The sequence below is a fragment of the Thalassophryne amazonica genome, chromosome 3 (assembly GCF_902500255.1).
Source record: "Thalassophryne amazonica chromosome 3, fThaAma1.1, whole genome shotgun sequence".
NCBI lineage: Eukaryota > Metazoa > Chordata > Actinopteri > Batrachoidiformes > Batrachoididae > Thalassophryne > Thalassophryne amazonica.
In genome coordinates, this window is record NC_047105.1 from 123094819 (window position 1) to 123114220 (window position 19402).

Here is a 19402-nt window from a genome sequence, read left to right on the forward strand (position 1 = left end):
GTCCGCCCGGTAGCAAGTTAGCCACTCGAGCTGAATGGCGTTGGTCCGCTACGTTGTGTTAAGCCAAGTTTCCGTGAACACAAAACACAACAGTCTCTCACACTCCTCTGGGTATTCCTCAGGAGCCGTATGTGGTCCAGTTTGTTGTCCAAGGAGCGAACTTTAGCCAGCCACGATGGTGGGGATCGACCGGCTTATGTGGGCTAGCTGCTAACCTCGCTCGGATGCCTCCGCGCTTCCCCCTCTTCTGTTTTCCTCTCACGCCGCTTGTGGCGCCTCCACTCTGGGCGAGGTTGTAGGGGTGGGGATCGGTGGTAGTCTGGGCCTCCGTAGCAGACCATAGCTCACATAGCGTTTCCGTGACCGCTGGGTGTAGATTGGAGATAGATGACGAGTTCCTGAGTAGAAACTCATGGCTGTATGTATGCCTCAGATGGTGTGAGACACGACCCAGTGAAGATGACGACAAACAAAAACAAGGAAAACTCCTGTGGTCTCGGGGAGTGAGAGAGCAGCCGCAGCGTATGCACGCGCCCGCCATCTTGTTTTTTTTTTTTTTTTTACTCCTCAAGCATCCTCTCATTTTCTAAAAATCCGGTTAGAAACTCTACTGCTCCACTCTCCTGGACATTTCCATTCCTCCAGTGGAATGTCATCTGGACCAACTGAACCGAAGCGTCACGTGAAAAGCCAAGCTGATGCGATGCTCCACTGGGAGCGTGTATTGCTGCTTGTCGTCAAGCTGCTACGGTCAAGTTTAACCCTATCCAACTTTTGGAGCTGTGCACTGTGACATAGTTTCGCACTGTCCAATAGAAAATGGAGGCATCAGGCCAGATTCTTTCTTTTTTTTTTTTTTTTTTTTTTTTAGAAAATCTTGCAATTTTTTATTTTTTATTTTTTTTATTATTATTATTTATTTATTTATTTTTTTTTACCTCAAAATTAATTTCAGATTACTGGAACAAAAAATCTTTATTACATTAGAACACGTAATTAAAATAGCAAAAAAAAAAAAAAAAAAAAAAAAAAAAAAAAAGATTCTTTAGAAACCTTCAACTGTAAATTGAAACCATAACTTGCCTGTTGTTTCAGATTAGATGACTTTTTGATTAACATTATAAGCAACCTTGGACATGTATTTTTAGACAAATAAAATAGCATGGAAATTAATGTGTACATTTTTAAGGCTGATAAATTATTCATATCTGCATTTCAGCCAGGAAAAGAGGATACTAAATAAATACAAATGTTTATTATAAATGCAACAGGAGATGATTTAACAATGACTGCAGTGTGTTTGTTAATTAGGATTTCTCAATGTGACATAAACCTCATGATGAAATCGTTTTTTTTTTCAGTTGAGTCATTTCAACTTTTAATTACATCCTCAGAGTATGTGATTTGCTTTTAATGTTGTGATCAGGACAGAATAATTTCTAACAAATGAATTTGGCTAGTGATTGCGGAATGTTTAAAATTGTGCACCAATAGGGGCGGGGCTTCTTCTACCTATGCAAATGTGTTTTTGACTGAACTTTGACTTCATTGACATGTTTAATGATTCATTCATTTAATGTTAGCATATAAAAAGAAACAGCTTTTCTAAATAATAAAATAGTTGCTCTAAAGAGCCTTTGTTTTATTTAGAAGTGTAGCAGCAGGTTGTTATTTTGCAGAGATGAAGGTGAGCTGGACTCTCAGGAAATTTAACCAGTTGAAAGTCTCCTCTGCAGCTTCAACCTCTGGTGGAGTTTTTGAAGACACTTTTCTCCCGTATGGAAATTTAATTTGTATTCTGCGTGGTTGGTTTGGCTTGTTTTGCCACCGGATGCTTTCCTGATGCAACATGACTCATTTATCCGGGCTTGTGACCAGCTCTCAGAATTTACTGGCTGCAAACCCCATATGGCTGAGTTGAACAAGTCTGCAGTTCAGTTTAATAATTTCTATGACTTTGTGTTGTTTTGAAATGAGTTTATAATGAGTTATGCCTAGTTATGCTAAGAAAAGGATTTTAACAGGTGTTTTGACTCACCAGAGCATTTTGTTTTTGGGCTTGTGTTCTCAGCTTGTGTTCTGTTTTGTCACAGTATTGACAGTATTGTGTGATCCATATTGTGGCACCCTATCACACTGGTGATGACTATGACACCAGTGTGCTGCTGACCTCTCAGATACGGGTGGTCTTGAACTGGAAACTTGTTGAAGGCCACCATTAAGTTTAATATCACAATGGCATGTGGGGTCGGCCCCGGGTAGTTGGGGATGTCTGGGCCATTGGTATGGGGCGTGGGCTGTTTGTTGGGTTGCCATGGTCTGGGGCCCTACTCTGGGGGTTGTGGAGCCCAGGGTGCCGTGGCCCATTAGGGAGGTGAGTGTTGCGGTGGGGTGCTTATGATGACACTGGAGTGGTGGACTGCTGCTGGAGGGTTGGGGGCAGTGGTCTTGGCGGGGGAGGGGGGGTGTTGTTCCACTTTCGCTTAGGTGATCTCTTGATCTTGGGCTTTGGTGTACAGGTTGGCATCCGCAAGGGTGGCTGGGGAGCTGGGTTGGGGTCATGGGGGGTCCTCCTGGCTTTGTTTGGCGAGTCTCGGTTGGAGGAGGGGTCTGTCGCTTGATTTCCGGCTTGGGGTTTTGGTCTTGCCCCTTGTCTGGTGGCCGGGTCTTGCCCTCGTCAGCTCGATGGTCCCTGCCCAGGCTTGGGGTTCGGATGTGCTGGCTTTTTGGCCCTCATCTCTGCCACTGCTTTCTTCTCTCTTGGGGGGTCGTGGCCTGTGTGTTGTGGTTCTGGGGCGCACACCTTGTGGGTCTATGTCGGCACCCCATGTGCTTCCCCTTGTGTGCGAGGTTGTTTACTGTGCTTCCATGGGGAAGGGGGGGTGTGGTGTGCGGGGGTGCATTTTGCCCCACCTGGGCTATTCCACTGGCAGTTCATCAGGCTGCTCGGGTGGCCCTGGTGGGTGTCGTTCCTGGCCTCTCGGCCCTTCTACTGCCCCTTTTCTCCTTGTCTCTCCTGGGGCCATGCATCCTGGACCCCTTTCCATTGAGGTGCATGCAATCACCCGTGTGGCTCCTGGCATGCCAGAGTGGTCCATGTCATATGGTAAGATTCTGTACTTTTGTCTTGTCCCAACTCACCAGCCACAGTCGTTATCGGATATTTAGCTGTGATCTGGGTCTCTGTGTGTGGATGGTTAGGTGTTTGTGACCATCATCACAATTCGGTTTTGGGTGTTCCCAAGGGTATCAAGACTCTAATGTCCTAGAATAAGGTATGGATGCTCATTAAATAGACAGCAGACTGTTGCTGTCACTGCTGTTTGCGTGTGGTTGTTTGTCCTGATATGTTGTATTGTTGGGGTTTCTCACATGTCTCATCACGTCACAGTTATTACTGTCACCACTTGTCTTTTGTTCTTGTCATTTTATTTTGGTCGTCAGTCTTTCCTGATAGATGTTATCTCTTAGCTTTAAATAAAATGTTATAGGCCGATCAGGAAGGGCAGATGAAGGTCACACACACACACCACGTTCACTCAGACACTACATACTATGTGTCTTGCAAGAAAAAAATGCATATATATGTATTGTATATAAATGGTTCAGCCGGTTTGGCATTTACCATCACTATATATGCAGACAAGGGGAAAAAGTTTAATATCACAAAAATTTCCCTTTGATTTCTTTCCACAAAATCTTCTTTCTTAAGATAGGATTTCTTTTGTCCTATCCTCGTCTTATGGCATATGAAAGCCCTAATGGGATAAAAGTCACTACCCTGTCAGCTGACAGAGGGATGTGGTTTTCAAAGTATACGTTTGAGCTTGTCTTGCAGCTGGGACTCGTAAATTTGGCATGTCACTCTGCAGACCCTGTTGCCAAAATGGAACATCCACCCTTCTGATATAGGGTCTGTGACTTTGCTGGGATTGCATGCCATCGGGTTCATCTTCTCAGGTGGTACAAAGTGTACAGTGATCATGTTACTCTTCGGGGCAACCGGAGTCTTGCACCACTGTCCTGCGAGAGAGGCACCTTCAGGTCTACACAGAGCAGCCGTGGTGTTGCCCAGTAGGGCTGCTGTGTGGAGAGAAGGAAGGCTTGTTTAGCTCAGAGACAACAGCGTTTATCAGCACAGGCAAAGAAGCCGATCGGGCAGCGGGACAAGTTGGAAGTGAGGGAGTAAGCATGGAAACATGCAGCTGTGAAAGGAGAGAGGAGTGCTCACGAAGGAGCTCATAAGGCTGCTGGATTGGCAGAAGGCACTGAGCAAGCTGAGGGTCTGGCACGTTGAAAACAGCTCTGCTCAGCCCGATGACAGTAAAATGGCAGACAGCGGGAGTTTAGTCCACACCCACAACTGCTGATCCAACACACCGCACTGTGGACAGTCCTCAGCATGCACGTGTATCTGGAGCCACACTGCTCAACAGAAATCAGAGTTCTCCAGCAATACTGTGTAGTTTCTGCCATCATTTATTTTCTGCTCTACTAATTTTTTCTTTTTAGTGTGCATCAGCCTGAATATCGATTCAGCGCTGGGCATATTGATCTGTAAGTGCTTGGAGCGCGTGGGACAGGTTCCAAGCGCTATATTGGAGACTGATCAATTGTCTCAGCAATAGGTTTTGTTTCTGGCACAGCAGACCACAAACCTGCTATCACTGCATGAACGCTAATGCAGGCCCAACTTGGAGAGGCACTGCACCACAGCAACATACCCAGCAGCTCACAAGAAGCTGGCCTATCAAAGGATGGCCAGCAGCCAGGCGGGGGGGGGGGGGGGGGGGAGGTGTCAGGGGTCATGCCCAGTAACACCAACTCTAACTTTCTGTACAGGCTCTCTACCAGAACCTGGATGTGTGCATGTCATTTCAGCTGTGAGACTTCCAGGCACATTTTCTTTCATACTTCGACCGTGACTCTGGAGCTGATGGCTCAGCAAAAATGACCTGTTTTAAGTGGAGGTAGTACTCTGAGTCAGACACTTTGGCAACTTTGTTGTGATTTCACGCTATATAAATAAAAATAAATAAATTGAATTTGTCTGCATAACTACAGTAGTTCAATGTGTGATGCTGTGGAGTTTAGGGAAACTAACGTGTTTGTAACATTTTACCTGTGATGGAGGATATGTGACCTGTGAACTGGAAATGAGGCAGTCCTATACATTCCTTATGGCTCAGAGAAGTGGGGTACTGGCCAAAAAAAAAAAAAATGAATCCATCTTCGACGTCAAGATATTTTTTCAACATCTGGCTTGTATTTGAAGTTTGTAATATTGCTGCATCTTGGTGGAAGTATGCACTCTTGAATGCTGCTGTAGCTGTTTCATTAAAACTGATGGTGAAATAATTGTAGTTGCTGTAAGAGAATATAAGGGGATCAAGAAGGACAAAAGATGAAAAATATGGTTAAATGGACTGCATTTATATATAGCGTTTTCTGTCTGCATCAGACGCTCAAAGCACTTTACAATGCCTCACATTCAGGGTGCTGCCATACAAGGCGCTCACTACACACCGGGAGCGACTAGGGCATTAAGGGCCTTGTGATTTTCCGGTCAGGTTGGGATTTGAACCAAGGATCCTCCTGTCTCAAGTGCAATGCTTAACCACTAGACAGGTTCCCAAATGGATTTTGTTTGTTTATTTTACAGTTATTTAATTGGCAGCCCTGCTGAAGGTGTACACTCCTGTGATTGTCTTGGTCTCTATGTAACTCTGTTTGTCTGCTTGTATGCATTCAAAGTTGTCAGGTAACCTGTGGATGTGAAGAAGTGGTTTGATTTTGGCTGGGATCAGTCAAGGATCAAGGTCAAATTTCTGTCACCATGCGAATATAACCTTAGTAATCACCAGGATGCTGTGTTTCTCGACAAGGCTTTACAAGCAACTTGATAAGCCTGTCTGTCCTTATCACCCTGTGTGCCAGTGAAGAGACGACACACAGTATTATAATCAGTCCTGTGTGTGTCTGTCTTTGAAAAAGATAAGTAAAAAATGGCAGGATGAATTTTCACCCAACCTTATGGGAATATTACTTGGGCAGGTATCACAAGATGATTAACTTTTGGAGGGGATCGGTCCAAGGTCAAGGTCATCATCAATAAAACTATGGTGCAAAAAACATTTTTTGGTATATCTCTGCAACCAGTTGGGCAAGACAGACAATCAAAGGTTTATATTGATATTTGTGATTGATTGGTGTAAGTAATGAAGTCATAAGGAAGTAATGTTTGTTTCAAGCTGCAGGATTTGCATCAGTCCTTTGATGCCTTTATGTTGTGGTCATTGCGTATGTTAAAAATGCTAACCTGTATTTGTTACATTTTGGATCTAGTTCTGTTTGCATGTTTTAGTCAAATGTTACAAATAATTGGGAGAATTTCTGGTATTTTCTGTCTGTGTTTTTTTAGTGATGTTTATGAGTTGTGCTTTTATTCTGGAGTTTTCTCTTGTGTTCGTTTGACTTCTTGGTTGTACCCACAATTGTACTCCTCCCAGTCACCAGATTTTGTTCTTTGCCCTGCTTTTTAACACTCCGTGTTACGGTCTTTTTTGATTCCACATTACAGATGTTTGCTATCATTCTGGACTCTTGTTTTCCCGCTGATCATTTTTGCTCTGGTTACAGTGTTTTTGACCCGATGCAATAGACCTTTGCTGCTATTCTGGATTCCTCTCATCCCTGCTGTTTTGGACTGTGTTTTGATAATCTCTGTTTTTTTAACTCATTCTGTGTTTTGAATAATTTGCTCTCCTGTTTTATACTAAAACAGTTTTTTAACCCATTGAAAGCATGTCGCTGTTGATAACTTTGGTTATTAAACTCTGCCTGGCTTTTTGGATTGTTCTTCTGTGTTTTCCCCTCAGATAAGCTGAGGCAGGTTTTGGATTGATTACCCTGTACCTGACCCAAGCCAGTGTTACTGATCATTCCCTGTGCTTGCCACATGTACTACTGTAGTTGTGCAAATATTTATTAGAACAATGAAATCTCTTCATTGTAGTTCTCTACATTGGGGTCCTTTTCTAGATACTTTACAAACATGACCAAAATAGGAGGATTACTGATTCTCACTTGTACCACTCAGCTTAATATGTAGTAGTTTTTACAGAGATATATGGATATTTTGTGGAGTGACTGGCTGCTCTGGAATCCAGAATAGAAAAATGGTTAATTTTACAGAGATGAGTTAAGATGATTCAGGGGTTGAAATACAATTTTTAACCTACTTGCACTGGTGCTAGTAACAAAAAAAATGACTTGCACCAAAAAAAAAGTTACTTGCACAACCAAAAGTCAGTCTTATATGAACCTTAAAACTCCTCCTCTGATGTGTCAGACTCTTCCTCTTTTGGGAGAGTTTGAGGGGAGAGCAGCAGCAGCGGCAGACAGTTGTTTTTTTTTTTCAAGTGCGTGCGCGAACGATTTGTCCGTGAAGATTATTTTATTTATTAACTACACAGTTGTATAATAAAACAAATGGTGACTGGTTTATAACACAATGATGACAGAGTTTGAGGGGAGAGAGAGCGAGGAACCGCAGCGGCAGCCAGTTTTGTTTTTTTTTTAATTTGTTTACATGTGCGCGCATGAACGGGACAGGAGGTCCTCAAACTGGAGCTCCTGCAGCTCCAGATATTTGTTGCAACTCCTGCAGCAAGTAATGAAACTCCCCAAATTGGGAACGTCTCATGAGGATGTTGTGAACCCAGGGACGGCACCACTGGCGACATTTGTCAGCTTTCCACAACAAATAGAGCACAGCAACTTGCTCCGTGAGTGAGAGTCATAAAACACAGGGAAGACAAAGACAACACACTGGAAATTGTTTTATTTTTTCCTTATTTATTCCTTTATTTGTTCATTCTACTGGTGCTTATAGTTGATAAAACTTGGATAAAGTTACTTGCACCAGTGCAAGTGCAGTATAAAATGATGTGCACCGCTCGAATAATACGTGCACAAAGTAGCACATGCACGTACTAATGTGACCCCTGTGATTTATTGTTAGTGAACTTGTCGCTTTAAAGGCCTGTAAAACATTTTCTCTCCATGCCTGATACTTCGAAATGTCCACTTGGCATCACTGTGCTTTTTGAACACTTGTTGTTGTTAAACATTAATTGTCACTGGATTGAAATTGCACCTGACAATGCATTCATTTGTAGACATACTGATGCACATTATAGAAGAGGAGCACTAAACCTCAACTTGCATTCATGACAGATCCTCTCTGTAAATAAAAATAACATTTATGTCTATTTCTGCCAGCTTTGACAGAAATATTATTTTTCACGTGTAATATACCACAGTAACTAAGGTGAGACTTAAGGTTGCTCAGGTCTTTGCTTCAGCTGCAGCTGATGATATTTGTGAGTAAGAGCATGAAGAACAACATGAAGGAATGACGAACAGACGATGCATCATTTCAGCTTAAAGTCAGATTGACCTTGTTCTTGTTCAAGCCTACTTGATGGATGAAAGGTCTGCAGAGACCAAATGTCACATCAAACAGGCCTGCTTTCAATAAATGTGAAGAACCAAGGTCAGAGAGACCTACAGATGCTCCCAAACCATGTCGTGTGTGTGTGAGAGACAGTGCTCCTCTGTGTCTGACTGATGTGATGTGGTGTCTTTGCAGCACTGGACAGTGTTTCGGAAGGTCACAGAGGTGTTCATCCTGGTTCCAGCACTGCTGGGCCTTAAAGGAAACCTGGAGATGACACTGGCCTCTAGACTCTCCACAGCGGTAAGAAACCCATCTGTGTGTGTACTTCATTTAAAAGAAATAAATAAAGCCAACATTTATAGGTTAGAGTGCTTTTATTGTTGTCAGTGTTCTGGGAACTTGTTTCTTCCTGCTTGTTTGAAAACGTCTAGAGCAGAAACCAGTTCTTATGCTGTTTCAGCCACAGTGATTTTTTTTTTCTTCAGTTTGTCTTTTGTTTTTGTTTTTCATTTCTGACTTTCTCTGATCTAGTAGTGGATATAGTGCTTCCACAGTGAAGGAAGTACCCTCTCTGACACAATGCAACCTAGCATGACATAAAATTCTTCAAACTTGACTAAGATGGAGATTTGTGGAATTTCCATTAACTTCTTTTACTGAAGCAAAAAGTGATCGTCACAGATTTCCACAGAAAAATGTAATAAAATTAATATCAGCGTAATGAAGATATATGTAGACCTTATTCATTGGTAGATTCTGTTGGTCTTTGAGTTCAGGAGACATCTGGGAAGAGCTTGGGAAGTCAATCAGTGACTTCAGAAGACACTGGTTCACTGGACATTGGTGTTTGGTGATGTCGATATCATAGCAGGAGCATGAAGGTCCAAGTATTTTTGGTCCTGATGCTTCCTGTCTGAATTTGAAACCTGGAGCTGAAGCAGTCACCTAAGGTGTTGATTAAGATGGCTTTGGTACTAGGTCTCTTGGAGTATCCTTGGGTAATGCTGGGATGACTTTGTCTCAAATGAACGGGAACCTAAGGACACCTGCATTGTGAGGGAACGTCAGCTTTGTCATTTTGGACATGTGGCATGTTCCTCTGTACGTGAGCCACCAAGTAAATGTGTGAGTCTCAAGGACCCCCTACTGGGGTAGGCCAAGGAGACACCCACATTTCATCTGGCTACAGCAGATATGTCGTCACTTGTGAGAAGTGGGGATGGACCAGTTGTCTGCCTGGGCAGTTGACATGCAGTATTTTTTATTGTTTATCTGTCTGTTTGTTCTTTCTCAAACAGACAAACATGCTTCAAGGAAATTTTGTTGGGGAGGTTAGCCTTGGGGAAGGTGGAGTTGAGTAGATTTTAATCAAGTTGCCATTTTAGTCTAATTTTTAGTTGATTCTTTTATTTTAAATATCTCCTTTGTTTTGTGTTGTTTGTGCAGACGTATATGCAACTGTTGAAAATTGTTGATGTGTGTGAACATTTGGAAGCATTGTTTTAATTATTCTTTGGAATTCAATGAGGAGACACTTGTGGAATCAGCTTTTCTTTTTTTTACAGAGTTTCTCTGTAAAAAACAAAAAAAATCTTACATTAAAAGTCACTTTTCAGCTTGTGTTTTCTATATTTTCTGGCTTTATAATGCTGGTGTTTCTAAACCTGTTGGCCTATTGCGTGCGTACGTGTATGCATGCATGCATTTGTGTCTGCTCTGGTGTGTGCATACGTGCACTGAGATTCCCAGCCTGCAAACAGAGGAATAGCTTAGAGTAATATTTGGACACTAGTTTCATTCATTCATTCATTTTCTGTAACTACTTACTTCAATCAAGGGTCATCGGAGGGGGGAGGTGGAGTCTATCCCAGCAGTTGGACACTAATTCCATTTCCACTAAATGACTAACAAAGCCAAAAATCATTGGTGACTCTTTTTGCCTTCACTAGTTGTGTCTGTGTTAGATGCTTCTTCTCAAACGTTGCCCAATCTGTTGTTTCATTGCCTGGTAACCACGACACTGTTGGAGTCATTAAAGGTGATTCTTTCTGGGGTCGGTGGTCATGTTGTTAAAGGTGACCTAGGTTTCAAACAAACTGATAGCAGCATTCCTTTCCTCTTTCTCACTGTTTACCTGAACACACAAGGTCGGTTCTTTGGTAACTAGGGATGGGTATTGATAAAATTTTATCAATATCGATGCCATTATCGATTCTGCTTATCGATCCGATTCCTTATCGATTCCCTTATCGATACCTCTTGTGAATTTTGTACTAAAAGTAGGCTTTACAGGTTTTCTATGCATTTCATTGAGTCTTAAAGTAAATAAATATGAAATTAGTCACTGTATCCTTGATCTCTGGACATAAATAAAAATAAACAAAACGGTGTTTCGCTTTGAAGTTATTAATTCCGACTGGATTCTATCGTTCTAACTTGACTCAGCAGAGAGCCGCGCAATGTTTGGAGCTGTGTGAACAGAACGGAGGACGATTCTCATTTCTTTCTCACACAAGACAGGAGTCCCAGTTAGTAAATTTAATCCGCACAAAAGTGACTCACGATTTCACATATTCAGGGATGAAAATGGTGAAAAACAAAAAAAAAGCTGAAACCCAAAATTAGAAGGATGCCATGAAGCAATCATGCAGGTGTGGACGAGGCAGTCTGGACGGGATCCACCCACAGTCTACCCTCCTCTTTCCCTCCCGACTGCATCTGGATTATGGCCATTTTTGCCGTGTCGGCCTGGTTCCTGCGCATTGTGTGACGTGGGTCTAATTGATTGTCACCTTACCCCTGGCCCTTGTCTATGTAATGTGGAGCTGCGTCAAAAAGGACATTTGGAGTAAAACTTGTGCCAATTCCACTTGCAAGTCTACCTCAGATTTCTGTGGCAACCCCAAGTGAAAAACATTGTGTCATCTGCATCTTTTTAAGAAAACCCTCCTCTATACTACTTCATCATGAAGCTGTATAACTGCGGATACAAAATATCCTCATACAAAATCAACAATAATGATATGAATATAATATTAAAGCAAACAGAGCTCTGGTATCGGAATAGTATCGTATTGGCATATTCAAAGTCAGGTATCGGGATCGCCTCAGTAGTGAAAAAATGTGAATTGGTGCATCCCTACCTAAAACACAGATAGCAGAGTCAACACACGTTAGGATCCAAAATCCGACACACTTTCAAACATTTAAGAGTTTTGATGTGACTGGTGTCATCTCCTCTCTGAACATACTATGTAAATCCAAGCCAACACTTTTGAATGAAAGCTCAGAAGCTTCGCTATCAGACATAGCAGCATTCATTTCAGTCTGTCAGCAATTGACATGTTTCTGCTTTCCTAAAATGTACGTCACATGCCAAGAAATGCAGAGTAATACGTTTTCTGGAAATGCACCCGCTGACTCGTCAAGCAAGAGGGATAATTAGCAATAAAATACATCAGCGACCACTAATTATTACCACAAGTGAGCGGAAAGAATTACAATCATAAATACTTTGATGCTGTGTTGCTAACTGGCACATTAAACAACATGTGACATGTCCTTTAAGAACAAAATACAAAGCATCTTTCACTCGCTTAAGCTTTTCATGATGTGAATCTGTGCTGTCCACTGCTAAGTGCTGGTGTCTGATTATCAGATTACTGAAGTGCATGTAAATGCAAGCGATCAGGTTATCTTTAATCCAAAATTAATCTTGCCTCACACATATTTCTATAAGTACCATACTAAGACTCATATTGCAACATGTACTTCATGTTTGATTTATAGAAAAATGTTCATGCATAAAATGTAAATTCACTTTCATGATGATGGGCAACTGTTGTTGTGATTGGCACTATATAAATAAAATTGATTTGATTTGATTTAGTCTAGGATCTTCCCAGGGTCTCCTCCTCGAGGACATGCCTGGAACACCTCCCTAGGGAGTCGCCCAGGGGGCATCCTTTACCAGATGCCCGAGCCACCTCAGCTCCTTTCAATGCGAAGGTGCAGCGTCTCTACTTTGAGCTCCCCACGGATGACCGAGCTTCTCACCATATCTCTAACACCAGCCACCTCCTAAGGAAGCCTATTTTGGCCGCTTGTAACCACAATCTAGTTTCTCGGTCATGACCCAACCCTCATGACCATAGGTGAGAGTAGGAATGACCAGAAATGACAGGGAATACATCCACTGTTACCATGGGCTTTCCTTCATGCTTGATGGTCTGAAGGACCCAAGGTTTACTTGATTTGTTTCAGTCCAATAATGATGTTCCTGTATGATGCAGTATGTATAAGATATTTTGTAAATCACTTTGGAGGTATTACCTGGTTACAAAAACAGTGTTTTAGTTTAAGAAGTGTTTATTTCATATGGACCTTTACAATTTTTTAAAATTACAAATATATTGGATTTATATGGAAGTACAACTCTTTGAGAGAATATGCCACCATTTGGATTATTTTGTTTGAATTAGCAACCAGTTGATGTCACAACGCCTTCACTGGGATTGGCAGTCACCTTGTCGTGTCACTCATCATTTCCAATAAAACAGACTTCTCATGTATTTTTGCCCTGCTTAGCTGGCAGTATAGTGATTGTTGTGTCTTGTTGCTGAAAAATGGCCAGTCTGATTGAAAAAATGGCAGCTCAATGCTTTGCCTCTGTCGCTTCCGGATGCTAGTAGCTAATGTGAAAGTAAGTAAAGCTGCAGTCACACTTATTTGTAAGAAAAAAATCTCCATTTGAGCGTATTCACCTGTATTCACCTTTACAAGGTGACACATTTGTTCTTTTAATGTTCAAATTGATAGTGTGGAGGTCAAATTTAATGAAATCTGACACAAATTGTTTTGTTAACCTTCAAGATTAAGTAAATACTGTGCAAAAGCAACAGATGAGCTTGCTACGTTATGGAACACGATGTCAAACTATTTCCTGGCTGAAGTATAAACTGTTCCTAAAACAGATACTTTGCTGTCAGCTGTACACAAGCACCCTGCACTTACTGTAGCCTTTAAATAGGGCATTTCAAACAATGAAAACCTACTTCATTCACTTGTGTTTTGGTGTTTCAACAGTGAATCAATTGCAACATTTTTGCAGCAATTGTTTTGAATCATTGACATTTGGTGGCAGTCCTGGAGGTAATCCCCCACTCCAACAGTATTTAGAAGTCAAATCAATCATCAAAACGTCCTTGCCAGAGAAACCGAGGTTGTGGACCCAACTTATGCAGTTCTATTCAATTCTGTTTCTTGCTGAGGAATGTAGTCTTGAGTGCTCTTCTCATGAAAATTCACTTACTGATCTACCACACCTACTCACAAATAAGAAATAAAAGGCCACAGACTTTTATGGAGGAGGTGGTTGTCTGCATAGTTCCACTTAGTAACCTTGGCAGCAGACTGACTTAAAATTGTCAGTCTCTCCCCAACAGGCCGCAAGAGCCAGTGGCCACTGCTCACTTAGACTAAAGGTTACACATAGTTGGTAAAGGTCATCTCAGGCTGGAAAGAGCTATTGAAGGCCAAAGAGGTGACTTATCATCAGTTCAAACATTTCTGATCCTCTCACACAAATGTTCCCTTTACAAAGTCAAACTGTAATTCTAAGAGGAACTACATAAATATGCGGTTTCCAAAGATGCGCTAAACCTCAAAAATACCACAAAGCAGAGGGCCATGGGTTCAGCATCACGGACAGTTTAAAAATACAGAGACTCGTAAACAGGAAGTCACGGCCCCAGACGTTAACAGCAGACAGCTCCTCTCTGACTTTTACATTTACGTCCACCCACATCTGGATCTCACACAGCAACCACTCTGAAACCAAAGCATGGCCTCACTCCCTCACCCTCAATCATCATTCCAGCTACTTACTCAAACAAAAACTAAAACCAGCTTCTTCTTAAACATGTCCATCAGTGTGAAACAAATCACTCATGTCTTTGAAAGGTCTTCAGAAATCATTTTAAGAGCTGGATTCAGCCCTTATGCTGAATTCTGGGATATGTATTGTTCCTGGATGGGTAGGGACCTGCTATTTTAACTCATTTGCTTGTCTCATTATTGGTCATGAATGCTAAATGTACTACCTGTTCTCTTGATCCATTAGCCATCTTGGATGCTGAAGGATCTTTAGCACAATTTGGGACCTGTTTTAGTCATCTTTATCACTCACTCTCCAGTGGAGTGTTTGTGACCCGTTTCAAGTCAACAATTGTTAAATCTCTCCTTAAGAAACCTGTCAAACTTTTTTTGAGGAATTGGTTTCAAACCAGATGCCAAACTATTTGTCTGAAAACAATTTGTTTGAGGCATTGCCATCAGCATTCAAAGTGTTTCATTCGGTTGAACCTGTCATGAAGGTGGTCAATGATCCGTTGCTTAGTATAGACTTATGTAAATTCTGTTGTTGTGCTGTAGTCACTGGACCTAAGTGCTGCACTGGATACAGTTCATCATGATAACCTATTGGACAGATGTGAGAATTATTTAGGTATTTCTGTACAGTGATTTTGTGACTGAGGTCTTATTTATAGTTGGGTCAATCCCAGTGTGTTTCTTCAATAACATGTCATCTGGATTCCCTTCAGGGGTTAGATATTGGTCCATTGTTATTTTCCCATTATTTAGCACAGTCAGGGAAGATCATTGTCGGCTCTGGGTTGGATTTAATGTTTATGTGGATGATCTGCAGTTGTGTATGCCAGTGTTCACTGGAAATTTGTCTAATATTGCTAACATAATATTGCTTGACATAAGACTAAGACCTCCTTACTTGCAATGAGGAGTTGGGCATTATCTCACATTCTGTTTCCAAATTCTGAGATGATGCTCAATGGACCAACTAAATTAAGAAGGCTGTTTGGTCTTTTTTAAAGAGGGCCATTTGGCTGTTAAAGATCTTGATGTTGATCTTGATGAGTCTCTCTTTGAAGCATATCGATGACACGAGTTGCACTTTTTCACCTGCGAAATATTGCAAAGATCAGACCAGTTCCATCTTTGGCTGATGCAGAAGTTTATATCCTCATGACTACCAGGACATAAATATATATATATATATATATGTGTGTGTGTGTGTGTGTTAACTGGTAGTCAGGAGGATATCCATGCTTTTGTGTCATTCAGAATTGATTACTGCAATGCTTTCAGTTTTGGGTATGCCACTTCACCATCTGGGATCCAGGGGTATTTTCTTGATTTGACCGTACTTTCAGTGAATCCCCCTTTAAAGGTACTTTTTGGTTTAGTATAATGCCCATGTGTTGCATATCACAGTGTTAACAACAATCTCAGCTTTCAGAATATGTGTCACATATTCTCTACACTGTATGTAAAAAAAATTCAGATCTTTTTGGAAAATACGTCTTCATTTATAAACTGTTTTGGTGCTGCAATTGGGTTCACCAAAGTTTGGCTCACATAAGTAGTGTAATACGAGGTCTGTCCAAAAAGTAACGGACCTTTTTATTTTTTTCAAAAACTATATGGATTTGAATCACGTGTGATTGCATCAGCCAAGCTTGAACCTTCGTGCACATGCATGAGTTTTTTCACGGCTGTCGGTTGCGTCATTCGCCTGTGGGCAGGCTTTGAGTGAGCACTGGTCCACCCCCCTCGTCGGATTTTTATTGTCAGGGAAATGTCTGAATGAATTTTCCAGAAACTGTGAGAGACAGCCAGGTGGACACCATTCGCTAAATTCAGATGGCTTTCAGGGACGATTTTATGGGGATCACACAGATTGAGGAGTGTTACAGCCGGTTTAAAGACCGCCCACAGCGGCTGAGAGCGCGCCACGTTCCGAGCGGCAATCGACCAGAGAGGCTCAAACGACCAGATCATTTCCAACCTCCGTGTTAGTCTCACAGGACGGCTTTCAGGTGGCTTTTCAGTCGTGTGACTATCTGAGAAATTGTGGATTAGCTGGACATGCCAGAACATGTCCTGTGAGACTTCATCACGGCGTTGCTTTGCGCCATGCGGCTCCATCCCAACGCGTGAATTCCTGTGGTTTTGTCCCGCGCCATTCGCGGCACGGTGGCGCATTCCTCCGCTCCTCTTTCCATGACAAAAACTCCTGTAACAGTGGAATGTGCCGAAAAAGTCTTGATGTCCACGTCTTCTGCCATTTCTGTGGTAGTGAGACGACGTCCCGGATCAACACAGCGTTCAGTTTAGAAATGATCTCGTCGTTTGAGCCTGTCGATCGCCGCTCGGAACGCGGCGCGCTCTCAGCCATTGTGGGCGGTCTTTAAACCGGCTGTAACACTCCTCAATCTGAAAATCCAACAAGGGGGGTGGACCAGTGCTCACTCAAAGCCTGCTCACAGGCGAATGATGCAACCGACAGGCGTGAAAAAACTCATGCATGCGCATGAAGGTTCAAGCTTCAAATCAAATCAAATCAAATCAATTTCATTTATATAGCGCCAAATTACAACAAACAGTTGCCCCAAGGCGCTTCATATTGCAAAGCAAAGCCATACAATAATTACAGAAAAACCCCAACTGTCAAAACGACCCCCTGTCAGCAAGCACTTGGTGACAGTGGGAAGGAAAAACTCCCTTTTAACAGGAAGAAACCTCCAGCAGAACCAGGCTCAGGGAGGGGCAGTCTTCTGCTGGGACTGGTTGGGGCTGAGGGAGAGAACCAGGAAAAAGACATGCTGTGGAGGGGAGCAGAGATCAATCACTAATGATTAAATGCAGAGTGGTGCATACAGAGCAAAAAGAGAAAGAAACACTCAGTGCATCATGGGAACCCCCCAGCAGTCTAAGTCTATAGCAGCATAACTAAGGGATGGTTCAGGGTCACCTGATCCAGCCCTAACTATAAGCTTTAGCAAAAAGGAAAGTTTTAAGCCTAATCTTAAAAGTAGAGAGGGTGTCTGTCTCCCTGATCCGAATTGGGAGCTGGTTCCAGAGGAGAGGAGCCTGAAAGCTGAAGGCTCTGCCTCCCATTCTACTCTTACAAACCCTAGGTACTACAAGTAAGCCTGCAGTCTGAGAGCGAAGCGCTCTATTGGGGTGATATGGTACTATGAGGTCCCTAAGATAAGATGGGACCTGATTATTCAAAACCTTATAAGTAAGAAGAAGAATTTTAAATTCTATTCTAGAATTAACAAGAAGCCAATGAAGAGAGGCCAATATGGGTGAGATATGCTCTCTCCTTCTAGTCCCTGTCAGTACTCTAGCTGCAGCATTTTGAATTAACCAAAGGCTTTTCAGGGAACTTTTAGGACAACCTGATAATAATGAATTACAATAGTCCAGCCTAGAGGAAATAAATGCATGAATTAGTTTTTCAGCATCACTCTGAGACAAGACCTTTCTAATTTTCTAATCTAGAAATATTGCGCAAATGCAAAAAAGCAGTCCTACATATTTGTTTAATATGCACATTGAATGACATATCCTGATCAAAAATGACTCCAAGATTTCTCACAGTATTACTAGAGGTCAGGGTAATGCCATCCAGAGTAAGGATCTGGTTAGACACCATGTTTCTAAGATTTGTGGGGCCAAGTACAATAACTTCAGTTTTATCTGAGTTTAAAAGCAGGAAATTAGAGGTCATCCATGTCTTTATGTCTGTAAGACAATCCTGCAGTTTAGCTAATTGGTGTGTGTCCTCTGGCTTCATGGATAGATAAAGCTGGGTATCATCTGCGTAACAATGAACATTTAAGCAATGCTGTCTAATATTACTGCCTAAGGGAAGCATGTATAAAGTGAATAAAATTGGTCCTAGCACAGAACCTTGTGGAACTCCATAATTAACCTTAGTCTGTGAAGAAGATTCCCCATTTACATGAACAAATTGTAATCTATTAGATAAATATGATTCAAACCACCGCAGCGCAGTGCCTTTAATACCTATGGCATGCTCTAATCTCTGTAATAAAATTTTATGGTCAACAGTATCAAAAGCAGCACTGAGGTCTAACAGAACAAGCACAGAGATGAGTCCACTGTCTGAGGCCATAAGAAGATCATTGTAACCTTCACTAATGCTGTTTCTGTACTATGTACAGAGACTATGTATAATCAGCTTGGCTGATTCAAATCCATATAGTTTTTGAAAAAAATAAAAATGTCCGTTACTTTTTGGACAGACCTCATATATAAGAACATTGTAAATCAGTGTATAATAAATGTTCAAAATAAAATGACAATTTAATTTTTTTTGAGAACACTGTTGCTTGTCACTCTGCAGTTGCCAATGTTAGGGCCCTTTCACATATAGTACGAATAAGACAACTCATGTGACTCACGTTGGAACAGCTCATAACGAACCACAAAAACATTGCGCCGACGGGCAGACGTGCAAGATCCCATTGCGATGGTTCATGCACATGGGAACACAGTGCAAGAGCTGCACGATATGTTACACAGTGAAAAAAAAATACATGCCACCCACGGATTCAAACCTGCAATTTTCAAAAGCTTTGATTGCCAGCCAGGAACTTTACCACTGAGCTACCATCGCTGGCCTGAAATTGGTGTGAAAAAATGGCTGAAATCAAAAGGACATGGAGGAGGTGTGTTGTGTCCAACTGCTGTAGCCCGGTGCAAAGGCGAATGATGTTTATATTTCCACGTGAGAACAGCAGGCAGAGACACACACCTCATGGAGGAATGTTGTAAGTTCATGTCCTTCCAAATCCCAGAACATGTCCTCCACCTGGGACGTCCAGGAGCAGAGCTCTTTACAGCCGTAGCTGTGGGCAGACATTCCCTCTTGTCCATTCAGTGCCCAGACCAACGTGTCAATCTCTGTGTTATGTGGTCATTTATTTCCATTATTTGTTATGTAATTGTGTACGTATGTTATAATTATTTATATAACTGTCCTGGCGGTGGATTCTGTGTGCACTGAGCCATCATCCAGCTGTCAGTGTGCTGTGATCAGCTTAGATGTTC

The 19402-nt window shown here is 41.9% G+C and overlaps 1 protein-coding gene across 1 annotated transcript in view; it reads left to right on the forward strand.

Moving 5' to 3' along the window:
- slc41a1 (solute carrier family 41 member 1) overlaps window positions 1–19402 on the forward strand; it is a 144951-nt gene that overhangs the window by 43559 nt on the left and 81990 nt on the right. The window contains exon 2 of the mRNA XM_034167402.1: window positions 8654–8761. Coding sequence (XP_034023293.1) covers window positions 8654–8761 — 108 coding nt within the window. The remainder of the gene's footprint in view (window positions 1–8653; window positions 8762–19402) is intronic.